Below are 18315 nucleotides of genomic sequence, written 5' to 3'. Positions count from 1 at the left end.
GCTTCACATTGCAGTTGACTATGTGCCTGGCCCTTAGTCTGCTCTCCCTAACCCATGTCGTTGTCACTGCAAGGAACATTTTCAGACGGCGAGTTAAGCCAGAGTGGATGAATGCAACCCAGAAATTAAAACCAGATTTTTTTAATTTACACACTGGTTTAAATGACCTTGAATGAGCCCTGTCAGTATTTCTCCCAAGAGTAGGCGGGCTCAGGGCTGGGGGGAGGGAATCGGGACTGAAAAGAACAATGCCCTACTAAAGAAAACAAAGACAGAATTCATGTGTAGCAAGAGAGTCAAAAGCAGTCCACACAGTTTAATCCCATTTGGTTAGAGTTGCTGACACTGGACAACCCTTTAAAATTGTCCGTATCCCAACTCGTGCTGTAGGAACGCCACTGTGTCTTTTTCCTGCATGGTACTGCAGTAGTAAGAGGTACATGTTTTTACAGGGGGGTTTTGCAATCAAATAGGTCCAGAAATATACACATAGATGCTCTAAGCTAAGAAGAAGAACAAAAATCAAATGTTAGTGTGTGTATTGGGGTGTGTATGCATGTGGGTGTTCATGTGTAGAGAAAGAAAGCCAACAGAAATGGACTGAATTTATGGCTCACCAGCGCAGTATTCTACTGAGAAATGTCAGGTAAACTTTTATATAATTATTTTACCGTTCTCATGTTGTGGAGGCTCTAGCAACCAAACCCAGAACACAAATCAAATTTGCCTGGATTTATGAGGAGTCAAATGCAATAAAAAAGATGTACAATTTGTTTTATTTTTTACAAAACCTGATTTGACTGATCAAAGCAGTGCAGTTGCAAATTACAATTTATTGAATGATTCACTGATCTGAAATTGTTTATTTTTTCTGGGCCAAACAAGAGTTTACTAAATGAACCCATCTGGGTAGTATCCATATGTAATAAATATGTACTGTATGTATATGTCAGAATTATTTAAATCCTGTAGACTTCTGTTATGTATGTCAGGTAAAAACTTTTTGTCTGATGGTAATATTTGTCTGCTCTAAGTCACTTTTTTTTTTTTTATATATATTAATAAGTTGAAATGCCTGGGTAGGATCTGTATTTTAATACCGAGGGCACCGTGCATCAAGGTTAGAATAGGCCAGGCCGCAGAAAACTGCTACAGCAAATATTTGTAAACCAGCACAGAGGGAAAGATATCTGTACTTCCTGTCCTGTCCCGTCCCACTGTCCCCCAGTGTTGTTGCTCACTCTGACATGGAATTCACAGGTAGCCTGCCCCACCTGAAGTGACGTATCATGAACGAAAGCGACCGTGAACTCTCAGCCATGGCACAGGAACTGTGGGACAACGATGTCAACCGGCTACAACCTGGCAATGACTACAAAATCTCCCTGCAGGTACGACAATGATACAGTTTCAAATAGAAGCAGAAAGTGCTCAGTGCAAATGTACAGTGAGATTAAATATTGGCTCTAATGTTTGTTTGTTTTTTACTCCATAGCAATGAAAGCTTCTAGCATTGAAAAATATTTTTGAAAGCAGTCCAGGGAAAAGCTGTCTCATATTCTTTTACCGTAACTTTACAAAATTGTAATAATCTTTTTTTAATGACAATTTTGCTACTTCGACAAAATTCAGTCCTTACAAAGGGCCATGGATTATATTCCATGCCCTTTGTATTACGAATCTGTAAACAAATGTGATTCCTTGATGATCATGGTATGACAAATGAAAAGGCACAAAACATCCACTTCCACTTCCAATCAGTATACTGTGCAGTGAATTATATTTCCTAGTACACAAGAGTTAAAAAGGGGCTGCTACAAGCTTACTGTTCCCACCACAGTTGGAGATACAGACACACTCACTAAAAAATATAGTTTATGGGGGGGATTATTTGCCACTACTGATATTAGACACTGACAGCACTGGGTGCCAGAGGTCTGTGCAGGTCATGGACACTTAAAGATTGGCTACTAAGTCTTTAGACAGTTATTCTCCCTTCTTTGCTTTCCAGGGAAAGGCGAGCATTTTGCAGGCCAGCGATGATGGAAATGATGGGGCAGCTTCCCCACTGTTCACATTTGTTGATGAAAACATTTTTAAAAAGGAAACCTTCTTTGGTAAGTCATTTTTCCCAGTGAATAGACATTCCTGCTTTGGCTGCTAGCAAAGTTGTTCAGCATTATGGTTACGGGAGAGTGCAAACCTGGGCCCAGGCCAAGCGGAAAACTCGGACCTATCTGTGAATCACAATTGATCAAACCTGTACCCTATCACCTGTACAATAAATTAAACTACAACTGGGTACTGGTTTGTAATTAGTGATTCATGGCCAGGTCAAGGTTTTGATGTAGTCCAGGCCCTAGAGACTGAACAGAGTGTTTTATCCCTTCCACTTAGCCTTCATCTCTCTCCTTGATAACTATGAAAGCGATGCCGGTGAACCTGAGGTTGTGACCCCAGAAGAGGTGGCTGAAAACCACAGGTTCCTTGATTCTGTCATGGAAACTCCAACCATGAAGGTATCTGCTCAGCTGTGACCAGAACCGTCTGTCTTTTCCTCACGTCACTGCTTCTTGGCTACAGTTACCAAGAGAATTGACAGCAGTCAACTGGGAAACTTTTGTTGGTCAAACTTTATCATTAACTTGTTCAGCATTACTACCGAAAATACTACAGTGTAGTAAACTGCAGTTTGAGCATTATTTTAAAACACTGTGCTACTTTTATGCAGATATATCTACATAAGAAGGAAGCTATTTAAAATAGGGATAAATATTCCAAAGGTGTGACCATGGTAGGGCAGAGCGGCAATGCTATCTCATGTGGATTTATGAAATGTGTTGAAATGTGATCCCTGCAGATCGCCCATAAATACCTGGTAGAAAGGCAGCTCTCTCCCAGGGATATTGAGGAATTCAAACAGCAGCTCTATCGCATTTGGTTTGAGCTGTATGCCAGAAAAGGATCTAGCAGGTAAGCTAAGGAGTGTTATGATCAATGTGAGTTTTTCTAAAAATAAAAATGAAAAATGAAGTTGTTAACTTATATATTCTATACTTTGACTCCCCCCCCCTTTTTTCCATTGTACTCCAAATTTTGTAGGGAGCACCCATATGGAAAAAACATACATATTTTAATACATTGTAGATGATGTATGATACCTATCTTTTATTCTTTTATACACAGGATATATTTTAGTCTGTAATCTATACCGGGCACAGTGAGTGCAGCCGACTCTCCTCCTCCTCGGAAGTCTAGTACAAATGCTGTGAGAGGAGTTCAGTGATTGTTGGAATGTAAAAATTATAACAGCCTAACAAAACCAGTCTCAACCAGCTCAGTTCGGTAACTAGTTGATTTTGGATTGCCTTGGATCAAATTATAACAATATACATATACATACATACTTACATTGTCATTAACGTATTATTATTATTAATAATAATGTTCTACACATTGACCCACGCTATTTTACAGGGATAACAAAATCACCATAAAAAATGAATAATAACAGCAACAATAAAAATAATAATAATAAAGATTTAGCACAGTGACCATTTGTAAGCATCACTACAGACACATTGTAATGAAATTCGTGGTGCTGGTGTGTGTCAGGAGAGCCCTGCCCGGCCTCAGTGTTTCCCCTCTGACCTGCAGGCCGGACTCGTCGGGTTTTGAACACGTGTTTGTCGGAGAGACGCGAGGGGGGCGCACAGTCATTGGTTTCCACAACTGGATCCAGCTGTACCTGCAAGAAAAGCTGGGACACATTGACTACAAGGGCTACAATCTGGACGCAAACTCACCCAAAGTAGGAAAACACAGTGTTTCATCAGAACCTTAGAAGCTGATTGTTTTTGGTTCTGTTCTGGTAACCAGTGGAGAAAGGACTAGGTGCATTTTAGTCAGATTTTTATTTTATTTCCAGACTTAATTTCTATCAGTGGTTGTTTTCTCATAAATCTAAACATTGCATTGCGGGTTAATGAATTGTTGCATTTACTATCTTCTTAACAGTGTATTGTGTTTAAAAAAGTCCTGGACTGTAAAAGTTGGACTTTGACCACCACGTACACAACAAGTGTAATACAATATGGCACACACCTTACTTTAAAATAGGATTACCCACGTTAAGCAATACAATGGGATCATTAAATCTGTAACCTGAAATCTGATAGTTCATATATAGAATGATAGATATATAGCTCTCCTTCTGTAGCATAGAGTATTTTAGAAATGTGTTATTTCTCAAATCACTTGAGAACAATATATATATAAATACCTGAAGTCTTGTTCCTTCTTCTTAATCTTTTTTTAACCTAGCCCGACGAGAAGAAGCACATTGTGGCCCTGCAGTTCAGCTGGAAAAATGGAATCAAACCCAAAGGCAGCATCTTCATTGGTGTCAGTCCGGAGTTTGAATTTGCCCTCTACACCCTCTGTTTTTTGACCTCGCCCAATGAACGAGTTAAAGTGTCCTTCAGCATCTATGAAGTAGAGATTGTCTGTCACCATTACAACCAAAAGCACATAGGCACCACCTACCCTGTTCTCATAAAGTATCTATGAAACTGACCTGTCACCTCACAGCAAAATATCCAGAGCCCATGTGAAAAGTATTGTTTTTGTCTTTTTATTTCCAATAAAAACACAATAAACCTAGACCGAGTATTTATGTGTGTGATTCTTCTCGAAAAGATTCCAATCATTCTTGTGGATGTTATAATAGAAAACAACTGTAAATATTAATAATATGAAAAAATAGATTTAAGCGGTTTTAAGCACAAACTTATCATGAACATACTTGCTATACTACAGTTTCTAACCTACTTACTTTTACATACTTTTACTGATGCATACTACTCCTAACCTAAATTATACTATTACAAACTATCAATGATATTAACCTACCTGCATACCATCTTAAAAATAATACATATCCAGTAATATAATGCAAACATACACAATAATGTGACATGCAGATCAAGAATGTTCAGATACTTCAATCAACTTGAAGTTAATTAAAGTATTATTATTATTGTTGTTGTTGTTAGCTGTTGTGATAAAAGTAGTGGTGAAAACTATTAAGAAACACTTTTATCATGAAGTTCTCATCAAAACGTGCATTGCAGTTTTTGTCCGATCGGGATGTAGATAATTTAATTTTAAATTATGCATTCTCATTAGAAATACATGTTCTCTTACCAATATTATCTACAGTTAGACCTACAATAATGCATAAACGGAGGAAATAAACGAGATAAACCGAAAGGGGAACATCTTCACTTGCAGGCATCCTTTGATCGGGGGTGGCAGTGTTTTCCCTGGTTTCATTTGTATAGTGCAGCGAGCCATTACAGAGAGCCGAGCTTGGGACGCAGGGGAGGGAAGGGAGGAACACGTCGACTCCGGAGAAACACGAAGCCCTAAGACAGGGTTTATTATACTTTTGATTAGTTTAAGACAAAAAAGGGAAACAACAGATTTATTTTTTATATTTTATTTCTGAAGACAGGTCTGTTAAGTCTTTCCGCTGACCGCAGCATGGCTGAGCAAACCAGTCGATACCAGCAGGTGAGTGGAAGTTTGTTGAACATACGGGTTAAAAACCAAAAGCAGAACCGGCTTCTCGTATGACGGCAGCGGATACCGCTAGCTGGAAACACCGGGGATGTATTGCGGATATTAGGCCTGATTGTTTTGATATTTAAACTGAAGTGAAATTAAACTCAACCGTGAGAAACCTCTCTGACATCAGTATGTATTTTAGTTTTTTTTTTTTTTTTAATATACAGGGGATTTAGGTATGTTATTCTCAAATACAGCTTATTTGAGTCGATGTATAAATAAATGAGTGCGAATGAAGTTAATTTCTGAAGCCTTCATATCTGATTTCTTTATAAGCTTTCTATAGAGATTTAATATAACATTTCACTATATAAGCATGTCCGTGAACAATATTATATGGATATACTGACATTATAAAGGCGGGGCATTTCAATAATGTATTGTTTATTTGTAGCAATTTATCGTTGAAGTAGTTAAACCATCAGGAGGCCCGATTCTTCAACAGATTACCTTTCTCTTCCCAGGACACCCGCCTCAATAATGGATGTAAAACAGCTTAATTATATAACAATCTGAAAATAAACTAGTCCAGTGACCATTTTGAGATAATTTTTTCCGTTGGATATTTTATAATCTAAATGTTTCAGAAAGAAATGGGCCTGTGGCTTATGTATATAGTGTTAGAGTTAGTATTTGTATATATGTGGTATAAACGTTATTGTTAGGTTTTACTAAGGCACAGGAAGAAAGTGCTTCGGTCATTGGTTTGCTTGACGCAAGAAGACACGTCAAATATGCGCTGAAATGTTGACATGTTTGCAGAAGAAAAGCGTTTTTGCTGGGTTGGGTACAGGCTTGTTTGGTACTAGTACACATAGCTGTATTGTACGTACTAATGTGAGGAACCATTTTAGTTAGTTGGCAGTATAATTAATATAACACTCGCACAACATCTACACATTTGCTATGTCATTAAATGCATTCCTGAAGCACTGTACAGTTTGCACATCTGTTTTGTTTAGAGTCGAGACTTTTGTGTACTAAACATTGACGGTGTAAAGGTTTGCTGCAAATGCTTTAACTCCTTCCTCACTCCTGCAAGTGTCCATATTTACCCTGCCACAATAATCCTGAACCTTCAGTGGTAATATTGATTTAAAAATAAAACGTATACAGTAATCCTCCATCCCTCACAACATCAATTAAACAGTGATGTGCAAGTACAGCACTTTAACCACTGGGTAGACAACCATGGAGTTGAGAGGCGATCCATCAAAAGAAGTTAAGCCAGTAATGGTTTTGGAGAAAGTAATCTATAGGCCTATCACGTATGCATCCCTAATCAATACATTTTAAAATAACACATGCTCTTAGCTGTTAAAGAGGAGGCAGAGTCTCTAGTAGTGTGTGTGTGGATTTGTGATAGAAAAACCATTAAGGCGAAGTTTATGAAGAAAAATCTCTCTCTTAGGTGGTGGTGGTGACTCAGATTGAGTTGAAAAGGGGAAGTCTTGCATTTATTCAGTTCTCTACACAGAGACACTCCTTCCTTTTGGACTAAACCCTGAAATGTTAGTAGATTAAATCCAGTTACAGGATGAGGTTGGAGAATACTTACTGTAGCCTATCTATACTAATTTTAATACACTGCAGCTAGAAGAAATGTGAATCTAATTTTTTGAGACAAACTTGAGGAACAAATCTCCCCAAACATTATGTAAAATTAGGAAGAAAATAAAAATGCTTATATATGTTATTTTGTGGGAGGACATTAACACATTCAGAATATTCTAGTTCAGAACAGGGACTACCCCTAGTAGCTTGTATTCTATGTAGGCCTATTTGACCATATGCAATGGGAAATGCAGTTAACATCTGCTTTCTCAGCTGTGATATATTTTTCAGATGTTGCCAGCATGATCCTGCAGCTATAATAAATATGTTGCCTTACGGATATGATACATTCATCTCATGTCATGCCTAAACTCTTTAAAGCAATGTGAGTTCTTTAATTTGGAAAGGAACACAGACTTTTGTGTACAGTGACAGGTCTCAAAAAGCCATGCACCCAATTTATTTTACTGCATCCTGTTTCACAAGTAGTTTCATCTCTAGATCTATTTAAGGCAAAGAACATAATTGGCTTACATGGCATGTGTGGTTGCAAGATATGTTGCCTAATGTCCTTTGTATTGGATCTCCTTGAAGTTAAGTGAATTTGAAGATTGTCAGTCTCACTGTAGGTCTAGGTATTTACCATGGGAGAAATGTAACTTTCCTTGTCTCCTTTCTCTGGTGCTGTCTTTGGTGCCCCAGGCAATAGGTCAGTGACAAGATTTTAATTAAAGCAAGTAAATAAATAAAAAGTTCTCCTTAAATAACGTGATGTCTTACAAGCCAATGATTCCAAGACTATGACAGTTACGCTATGAATTTGTGTTCTGCACCTGTTTTGTTTTGTGAATCCTGTTTTGATCCCCAGGATGGTTACATTCTGTTCTCTGTACCATTTTTAATTGAACACATCCTTATTCAGTCAAGTTCTCAAGCTTTACAGTGGTTTTGAATGACAGTGATTTTTACTTGAGTCCTGGCGATTTATTTGTGTTTATATTTTTAACTGGAAAGCAGCTGCTTTTGTTTATGTTAACGCCTCATTCTAGGTGGACATTTAGAAAAGTAATTCATGAGGTGAGCAGTCTTTCCTTCTCAAATCCTTCATTTGAGCTTGTTTTTGTCAGTGTTCCTCAAAACTGAGAGTTTTGCATTATTTCCAGGCACAGAAACGTCTGTCAGCAATGAAGCACAGAAAGTAACCTTGAGTAACCCACCCTTAGTTCTAGGAATGCAAGTAGATAATGGTTTAAAAATGCTACTCTTGAAACAGTTGTGTAGTCAATTCATCAGCATTCCAACACTAAAAATAAATTGATATGTAATCATGATTTTACCCTAAAGTACGTACTATTCCCCCCAGCATTTCTGTTAACTCAAAAGACCAACTTATGCTTTGGTCTTAGTGTCTTAAAATGTGGATTGATGGTTCATTATTTCTTCCCCTGTAGATCACATGCGGCTGAATTGTTATTTCCCTTTTTCATATCACAATAAAGCAGATCTTGAAATCTCTAAACCGTAATCATAGCTCAGCAAAATGTGTGTCATGTGAGATCAAAGGTTATTCATTTCTTTAGCTGTGCAGAGTGCAGACAGAAGAAACTATCCCCAGGGTATGAGTTAATACATGCCAACAGTATTTCAAATGTGGGTGTGCTACAATAGGCTGAAACGAATGATGCATGTTTATGCGATTGGAATGCATCTTGAAAGCTACACTTCAGTTCTATTTATTTCAAATTGTGCTCCTCCATTCACATCAGCAGTCTATGTAACTTTACAGATAGTTTTTTTGTTTAATAAAATGCTGAAGGGCACAGCAAGATAATCAACAAGAGCTAGTCATGTACATGTACATGGCACCACAGAGAAGAAAAAAGACAAACCAAGAAGTACCACAACAGCTTTGTAAAACCTACTGAAACTCCTGGTCCTTAATTCTCTGGTTGTGGAACCTGTGCTATCTGACCATTCCAGAGAAGTAGGATTACACAATGTTCATATAGATTTGGTTAATTGAGGACATTGAGAGAACCTTCAAGAAGACTTGGTCATATAGGCTACTAACTGTCACCTCTGCATACTTGGCTGCACAAAGACATGTTTAATTATATTTTTTCTCCCTGACTATAATTCAAATGCAAGGCCTTGATTATAGTTTATTACAGTACTTTAAAGGGTTAAATAAAATATAGTGGTGCAGTGTTCCTATTTAAAAACAAACCTGAAAGAATTAGTGATGTAGTTGTACGGTACCGTTTTTCATTAATATATTTTTTATATCAAAGGCAATACTTGTCAGCATTTGACCAATAATTGATCACAGCATTTAGTTGAAATCAAATGGTGGAAAATGTGTGTCTATGATGCCTTCAAAAATCCTGCTGGGTAGGTATGACCCTGAAAGGGACTAGTTCTGCTGTTTGGTCTTTGTCTAGCAGCATGAGGGGTTGGCGCGTTAAAGCACAATTGGTTCTGTAGGTTACAATGCCTTATACAGTGGTTATAATAAACATAATGCAGAGTTCCCTGAGATTTTTCTAGTGAAATGCGTTGGTTCAGCATTTTGCCTTCAGTGACACTCTTCTGATGATTTGATGATGGGAGGGGGAGAGCCCAACAGTCCATGAAAGGGTGTTAAGCATTTGTTCAGATGTGACAAAAGGATCTGTGTGGATTCAACAGGAACAGTGTATAGTCAACAGCAGGTTGTCATGCATTGTCTGTTTTTCCTTGTCTTGTTCTCCCAGTTGCCAAATGAGGAGGAGCCTGGAGAAAGCTCCCAGGTTGCTGCGGATGCCCCTCCTCCATACAGCAGCATTGCTGCAGACAATGCAGGTAAGACAGTAGAAATACTGCACTCCAGTGCCACAGCTAATGGGGCCCTTCCTTTAAGCAGCAGGTGAATGGATTAAATGCACCAAATTAGTCCTATTAATTGTAATGTGTATAGATTTTGTGAAGTGGCAAAAATGTCTGTTTTGTCTAATTGTCTTTGTTTGCCCTGACTTTAGCTTACTTTGATTATAAAGATGAGGGAGGGTTTCCAAAACCACCGTCTTACAATGTGGCGACATCCCTCCCCTCTTACGATGAAGCGGAAAGAAGTAAAGCTGAAGCAACGATTCCTCTTGTTGCTGGAAGGGTGAGTTCTGTTTTTATCCACAGGCGTCGCACTGTCCTTAACCCAGGTTCTGTCTCGGTGTCTGAAAACTCACTTTTTTAGAGTTGCAGGGCCTTTATTGCACTTGTACACTGCTTCCCTTGCTCCCAGTTGTTTTCTTGCATAAGGTGGGCTGCATGTGAAATATTCGAGTGGACTGCTTTCAGGTCTCAATATTCCTGAGTTTTACACTTTGTGTGTGTAATACAGTGAGATGCATTTATATACATTTGATCAGCTTAACAATCATGTGGCCAAAATGATCACATGTTACATAGCTATTTTCAGGGTTAAGAAAGAGTATAGTGTAGTACAGGTTAACTAACATACAACTAATGGTTTTTCCTTTTTCGGTTACTCTTTATGTTGAAACTGCACTAATTTCAGGTGGGGAGGGTGTTGGTGGTTGGTGGTTGGTTACCTGCTTCAGAGGACAAGCAGCATCCAAATCTATAAACAATCTTAACCTTAACAAAAGTCTGTGTACTGGGGACTCTAAGACTGACCCTGGTCCTGACTAAAATGTAACCATTTTGCAACTTCCTAAACATTTTTGCTGTCTGAACAGCCTAAATGCTAGAATCTCTAGATCAGGGGTCTCAAACTCAATTCCTGAAGGGCCATGTGTATGCTGGTTTTCGTTCCAACCTAGTGCTCAATTACTTAATTTGTCCAATTAATTTTTCAATTTGACGTAAAATACCTCACAATATATTTTTTATAATTGATGGTTTAAAACTGCATTTGATTCAAGCTACAGTTGCTTATAAAATATCCCTTGGCCTGGATAGGTGTTTAAATATATCTAGCTAATTAAACAATTAGACCAATTAAGTAATTGAGGACTCATTTGGAACGAAAACCAGTTGTCTGGCTAAGATGCACATGAGGGACATTTAAACCAGAATTACACCGCTATGTACACTGAAAGTTGGTTTGTTTGTGCAGTCGGTGTACTGCACAAAATTTTGTCCAGGAGCTGTGCTATGGGCTTGAAGAAGCTGGGTGTCCCTGTTTTTAGATGTCTTCAGATGGATTGGTATTATGTGCAGGTGAAATATTTTGTTGGAGGGGGGACTTCTCGTATTTTTACTGGTTTGTGTTTCTTTGCCACGTACTGCTCACGTACAGCACAGGGAACGTCTGGACACATTTGATGATGTAACTCGCAGTCCTTTGGAGGTACAGTAATAGAGTACAAGTGTAGGTGTGATACTCTAACCAGTTATAAAGTTTTGACAAAAATAGTATTTGTGTAAACATAGATTTTTTTCATTTCCAGTCCCAAAATGCTACAAAAAAGAAACTGCAATGTGATCATCTTTAACATTGACAAAAAAAATATTTTATGTATGTTCACATTTAATAAACATGCCTTTTTAGATCTAATTATTTTGATAACTGGGACTCAGTTTTCTGAGAGAAGTTAAACAATGATTGAGGCCTTTGTTTTCATGTCTATTAGTTATTCCAATTGTGTAATCTTGTGATTTAATTGAGTACCTATTTTCTCACTGTTCATCCAACAGTACTGATTAATAATTTCAAAGTCTGGCAGTTGTTCTGTGTGTTCAGGTTAATGTGAAACACTCCCAGAAAACACAGTCCACATTAATTGACCATAATTTCAGGTCAATAGTAACGCAGCTTTTCTGTGTATGAATTACACAGAATACTGCATATCTATATTATGCATTATAGTTTTTTCTCATCACTTCCCAGAATGCATTACAACTTCCATTTTAGTTCACTAAGGAGTAGTCTGCTAGGTAAGAAATAATATACAGTTGTGAGCAAAATTATTCAACCCCCAATTGCAAATCAGGTTTATTGTCAAAATGTACAGACTGTCAGCTGATTGCAATGAACAAATCAAACAAAAGCAATTGAAATACCTCAACACAATTAATGTTTCAAGTGGTTTCCCCAAATTAAATTGAAAATGAAACTTATGATTTATCCAGTCTCAAAATTATTCAACCCCCTGAATAGAATCCCTCACAACAGCACAAATATGCAAAACAGGTGTTGTCTCAAGCACACCTGATGCAACTAATCAAGGGCTTCATTAGTTGCAACATGTGTGCTTGAGCTGGAACACATTAAATACCTGAACTGGCTAGGGGTTTGTTGAGTGTCACGTTTGACTGCATGTTAGAAATATGGCTAAGTCAAAAGAATGGTCCAAAAAGTTAAGAGAAGAGATCATCGCCCTTCACAAACAAGGAACAGGATACAAAAGGATTGCGAAGTCACTGAATGTTCCTAGAGACACCGTTGGAAGCATAGTTTGCAAGTTCAAAGTGAAAGGAACAGTGGTTACACTACCCGGACGGGGCAGAAAAAGGAAGCTATCAACAGCTTCAACCAGATGGCTAAGAAGGCAGGTTGAGAAAAACCCTTGAGTGACTGCAAAAGACCTGCAGCAAGACTTGGTGGCAACAGGCACTGAGGTTTCAGTGAGCACAGTAAGGCGCGTACTAAATGTAGATGGTTTCCATGCTAGAACTCCAAGACGTACAGCACTACTGACCCAAAGGCACAAGAAAAGTAATCTCCAGTATGCTCAAAATCATATAAATAAGCCACAGAAGTTTTGGGATTCTATTCTGTGGAGTGATTAAACAAAACTGGAACTTTTCAGCATGATGGATCAGCGGTATGTCTGGAGGAAGAAGAATGAAGCATACGCTGAAAAGAATACTCTGCCCACATTTAAGCATGGTGGTGGCTCGGTGATGCTCTGGGGCTGCTTTGCATCTTTGGCACTGGAAACCTGGAGCATATGGAAGGCAAGAAGGATTCATTGAAGTATCGGGAAATCCTAGGAGAAAACGTCATGCCGTCTGTGAGGAAGCTGAAGCATGGTCGTCATTGGACCTTCCAACAGGACAATGGTCCCAAGCATACCTCAAATTCTACCAAGGCTTGGTTGCAGAAGACGTTCTGGAAGATTCTACAGTGGCCATCACAGTCTCCTGACTTGAACCCCATAGAAAATCTCTGGTGGGATTTGAAGAAGGCGGTTGCAGCACGCAAACCCAAGAATATTACTGAACTGGAGGCTATGGCTAATGAGGAATGGGCTAAGATTCCTCAGGAACGCTGCCAGAAACTGGTGTCTGGCTATGCATCTTGTTCGCAGCAGGTCATAACAGGGTTCTCTACTAAGTACTAAAGGTGCTTGCCATGAAGGGGTTGAATAATTTTGAGAAGTCAATATAAGTTGCATTTTCAGTTGAATTTGGGGAAACCACTTGAAGCATTCGTTGTATTGAGGTATTTCAATTGCTTTTGTTTGATATGTTCATTGCAATCAGCTGACAGTCTGTACATTTTGACAATAAACCCGATTTGCATTGGGGGTTGAATAATTTTGCTCACATCTGTATGTATACATTACAATTAAACAACACTTTAACTGTAGTAAGACCTTAAAAACGAATTGTTAAATGATAAAGATGTTAAAATGTAACCCTTATGACCTCTGTGCTTTTCAGATTCTTGATCGTTGTTGGCAATGAGGTGGCATTGCAGGTTCTCCTTTGTTCATATAAAATATAGGGTGAAATTTAAAAACTGGTGTGACTCTCCTCTTACTAGTATCTTATGATCCCTAAATATGGTGATTTACTGCATTATGTACAATATGTGAAGTGGTGAACAACCCACTTTGGAGAGTAAGAGCTTATCTTAGCAGGCATCTACTTGTTTTTTTAGCTTTATAGCTATCCCAAGCATTTAAGATTGTGTTCTCCCAGTTGATTCAAAATACTTGTGTATATTTTCCTCAGGATGACGACTTTGTGGCGAGGGATGACTTTGATGATGCCGATCAGCTGAGGATAGGAAACGATGGCATATTCATGCTGACTTTCTTCAGTAAGTGCAATTGCTGCTAACGACAGTCGTATCAGATGAAGCCGGCCCTCAATGGAATACAGTACTTATGTTTCTCCCTCCCCGAGGCTGCATCTCTGGACATGGCCAGAAGATAGACTGACACACTGTTGCGATTGGTCACGCTTCTGTCTGGCAATTCTAGTGGCCCAGAGGCTGCAGGTTAATCAATTTGAGGCCAGAAATTGCCTGCCACGTGTTAATGCACAAATTGGGAATACACTGCCACTTAGTGGAAATAAATGTAACTACATAGCTATTACAAAATACAGTAGATTTGAGGAAAAGCTTACTTCGTATAACTGACTTTTAAATACATTGACACCAACCACCATGTACATCTTCATGGGGAAATTAGCCAACAAACAAACAATTTAGTTTCTGTATTCTCGCATCTTGGGAAGAGTGTTTCCGAATGTTCATGGCAAATTAAAATAAATGATCAGTACAGGTCAATGAACGTATTTATTAAATGTAAAATGTTTTATTTCTGCACTTCCAGTGGCATTCCTCTTTAACTGGATTGGGTTTTTCCTGTCCTTCTGCCTGACCACCTCGGCAGCGGGCAGATATGGGGCTATCTCTGGGTTTGGGCTCTCTCTTATCAAGTGGATTCTTATTGTGCGGGTAAGCCTGTCAGCCTCCATAAAGAGTTGTCATGTTGTGAAGGTACCCTTTATGATCAGATCACATTTCCACATGTGCACTACACTGTAGGCAAGGCTTATTTAAGGGGGGAAGTAATCGTACAGTTCATGGCCTCTAAATGTCTTCAAGAACTAAACAAACCATAAATAAACCTAGTGGGTATATTTTTACTGCTCTCATTTATGGCAACTTAATCAGCTTTATGATGTTTTTCTTGTACGTTCTGTTGTGTACATTTATGTATTACTCTGCATTCTGTTGATGTCTTGGACCTGTGAGGTTTAACATGTTTTATATTGGTTTAATTTCAGTTTTCAACTTACTTCCCTGGATACTTTGATGGCCAGTACTGGTTGTGGTGGGTCTTCCTTGTTCTGGGTAAGTGTTATACATTGAATATCCATGAAGTGGGAGGTGTGTTTTGTTTTTAATATACACATGCACACACAGACATACATATTAAACTTGTGTAATTAACATAGGGCTTTAAAGTTGTAGATGGAGATGGTTATCGCAATGCTAAAACTATAACCTATAACTTGATTATCACATGATCAGTGCTCACATGTGGAGACTTCAGCTTCACCTCTGTAACCCAGCTAGACAGGCACAGTGAAGGGAGTCAGTCTGTGTTTTAACATTTATTTTTTCCCCCTGTAGGATTCCTCCTGTTCCTCAGAGGCTTCATCAACTATGCCAAGGTCCGGAAGATGTCCGATTCCTTTTCTACTCTACCCCGAACCCGAGTCCTCTTCATTTACTAAAGGTGAGGAGCTACAGCACTTGCAGGTCTGAAATAACAGGCATTCTCGCAGGATGGAATAGTTGCAACACACTGATGGGAAGTGACGTGCACTGCCCAGTAGTATACTCCTGGCACGGTTTGTGTGGCCATAGCTTTCCTTACTGCACACATGGCATCCACACATAGTCTGCTGCTGTCTGGCTCTTTCCCCAGTTCTCTTGCCCACTGTGAGACCCTCTGCAGTTCAGAACAAGCCTCCCCTTTCTTTCCTTCATGTCATTTTTTATTCTTTAGTTTATGGTTCTTGATTAATAGAATCCTTTTTTCTTCTGCTCAGTACAGTGAGATGTATATGTCCTTGTTTCTTCCTGTGCCAAATTTTCTATTTCTTATTTCTGTCCCTCTTCAGAGAAATGCATTAGCTCACTTCTCCAAACATCCGTTTTACATAGGCGCTGGGGGCGAGAGCGAGAGAGCGCCTCCTCCCAGCTCCTCTGTTAAAAGAGCTTCTCAAAGCCTGGAGAGGATATTGTGCATGAAGGCATCCTACATTCCTTTGTAAAAAGAAATCTAATAGTTTCTGAAAATAGAATACAATTATTCTAATAGTTTCAATGTCCTTCTCTCACAGCTGTGTTTTGGAAACAAAAACAAACTCCTTCCTGCATTTAGAGTCCCGGAAGCAGAGAAAAAAAAAATAACCCACAAAAGAAAAAATTCCATCAGAAATCGGCTGCGCACCTGCAGGATGTGAAAAGAGACCTAGATCACAGAAGACAAAAGGAAAAAAAAAAATCACTGCTTTAAATAACACAGTACTGTTTAAGGACGAGACATTCTTTCTATATGGTTCTAGATGTAAAATTTTAATAGTGGATGCTGAAAATTCTGTAACCATTCAATCATTAGTGGCTAATGTTCAGTGCTATTTGCAATCAAGTCTGTGATGTACGAATACTGCCTTATATATTATCTGTTCATAGTTATTCAATAGCATGTACTTTGCCCTTTTTAGCCAGTAGAGGGCAGTCTTGCTCTTTTTTTTTTTTTTTTTTTTCTGTTAAAACTAATTGATTTGGAAGCAGCATTATGCTGCTTATGAATTACAGTACATTAATGGGGGGGTTCTCGGTAGTTCAGACTGGTTTACATTATTTTGTTCAAAATACTTGAAACCAGTGTTTTGTTATATAAGTTATAAAATTAAAGTTACTCTTTCTAAAATTTCTTCAAGTTTGTGAACAGAATACTTTAATTTTACTGCACAGGTAAATTTATGACTTAAGTATACACGGCATAACAAAACCCAGTGATCCGGGCCGTAATTCTGAGGAATGCTCCAAGTAGTTACATTTTCAGAAGAAGAAAGCAAACCAAGGCAGTACTACATGCATTTATTTCTAGTCTTTCACACTGCTAACACAACACTTCCCAATTGTATTTTTGTAGAAAGCAAGTAACGCAACAGAAGAATAGGGGGGTGGGAGTGATAGTGACATATATTTAGGAGATTATAGTTTAGTGGTGGGTCCAAACTTCATCACGGCTGAAATCTGAACACTGTTGTATTGTGAAAATAAAATGTGCAACCACACGTTCAACCATCTCACTGCAGCATGCATTGCAATGTCTTTCTGACCTGACTGGACCATTTCAAAAAGACCACGCCCCTGTGTACACGTCAGTAAGAAGACTCCATCCTACGCTTTCTTGGGATGTTGATTTGTGTTATCGCAATGCTGGAGTGACAACGGCTTTTAGACTTTATTTATTTTATAGTGAGGTGGTTAAAATGTGGGCGTTGGGGGGGAAAAAAGCAAAATATGTCTATCCTACATCCATGCCACGGTTAGGGGGTCTTTCATTCATAGTAATGGCAACTGAAAAACATTTCTCTCGTTTTGGAATGCCTATGTCAACTTTGTGATAGATCTCCCCCACCCCCCCAGATAGGACCTTCTTAGATTATCCCTTTGATCTGTGTATTCTTTTCCTGATATAAGTTGATGTAAAATTGTGTGTGAAGAGTTCTTCAAAATTGTAAGAAGCAACAGTTCCACTTTCTGTACTCTCTGCCAAGTAGTACTGCACCTTGGGGGTTTTTATTGTCAAAAATGAAAATGTGTAAGACTGTAAATATAGCAAAATGTCTAATAAATGTCACTTATATAGCAGATGTGCTGCAGATCATTGTTTGAATGTGATGCCTTTAACTACCTCGCTTGGTGCACTCCTTCAACTTGCTGAAATGCGAAATTTGATATAAGGACATAATTTTGAGCCACTTCAGGGTAAAAGATGTCAACAAAACAGAATTCCACATGAGGAAAAAGAGAAGTACCCAGAAGAAAAAAAAATATATATATTCATCCTTCATGTATCTGAGCTGCCTGGACTAGGTGAGTTCAACTTTCATACCTGTTTAATATTAATTCAAATATGGAAACCGCTTGAGAAACATTGGACTCTTGAAGGCATAATCTATTATATCTTGAAATCATTTAATGTATAGAAGTTATTTAGGAACCGAGTGTACCCAATATCATCATGTTCATTTGTATATGGAAGTGTAGTTTACCAACCTATAATACTATATCTTTATATACACCGATCAGCCAACATTATGACCACCTGCCTAATATTGTGTAGGTCCCCCTTTTGCCGCCAAAACAGC

At 38.5% G+C, this 18315-nt stretch overlaps 2 protein-coding genes across 4 annotated transcripts; both read left to right on the top strand.

Moving 5' to 3' along the window:
* The first annotated feature begins 48 nt into the window (after positions 1-48).
* On the top strand, positions 49-4664 carry endou2 (endonuclease, polyU-specific 2). Of its 2 annotated transcripts, none has more exons than XM_066716960.1 (7): positions 49-436; positions 1261-1391; positions 2012-2117; positions 2398-2519; positions 2861-2973; positions 3658-3811; positions 4324-4664. In XM_066716960.1, the coding sequence occupies exons 2-7, from the start codon at positions 1290-1292 to the stop codon at positions 4567-4569; spliced, it is 843 nt and encodes a 280-aa protein (XP_066573057.1). In that variant the 5' UTR covers positions 49-436; positions 1261-1289; the 3' UTR covers positions 4570-4664. The 2 variants fall into 2 exon arrangements, with proteins under 2 accessions (XP_066573057.1, XP_066573056.1); XM_066716959.1 differs by having other exon boundaries at positions 49-646.
* Positions 4665-5314: 650 nt separating this feature from the next.
* Positions 5315-17815, top strand: ndfip1l (Nedd4 family interacting protein 1, like). Of its 2 annotated transcripts, XM_066716956.1 has the most exons (9): positions 5315-5574; positions 9936-10023; positions 10200-10330; positions 11480-11530; positions 14143-14230; positions 14751-14875; positions 15208-15274; positions 15557-15662; positions 16273-17815. In XM_066716956.1, the coding sequence occupies exons 1-8, from the start codon at positions 5545-5547 to the stop codon at positions 15658-15660; spliced, it is 684 nt and encodes a 227-aa protein (XP_066573053.1). In that variant the 5' UTR covers positions 5315-5544; the 3' UTR covers positions 15661-15662; positions 16273-17815. The 2 variants fall into 2 exon arrangements, with proteins under 2 accessions (XP_066573053.1, XP_066573054.1); XM_066716957.1 differs by lacking the exon at positions 11480-11530 and having other exon boundaries at positions 5318-5574.
* The last annotated feature ends 500 nt before the right edge of the window (positions 17816-18315 follow it).

Source organism: Amia ocellicauda, chromosome 11 (assembly GCF_036373705.1).
Source record: "Amia ocellicauda isolate fAmiCal2 chromosome 11, fAmiCal2.hap1, whole genome shotgun sequence".
Lineage (NCBI taxonomy): Eukaryota > Metazoa > Chordata > Actinopteri > Amiiformes > Amiidae > Amia > Amia ocellicauda.
The sequence above is the reverse complement of the archived record's forward strand: the minus strand, read 5'-3'. Positions and strand labels throughout refer to the sequence as shown.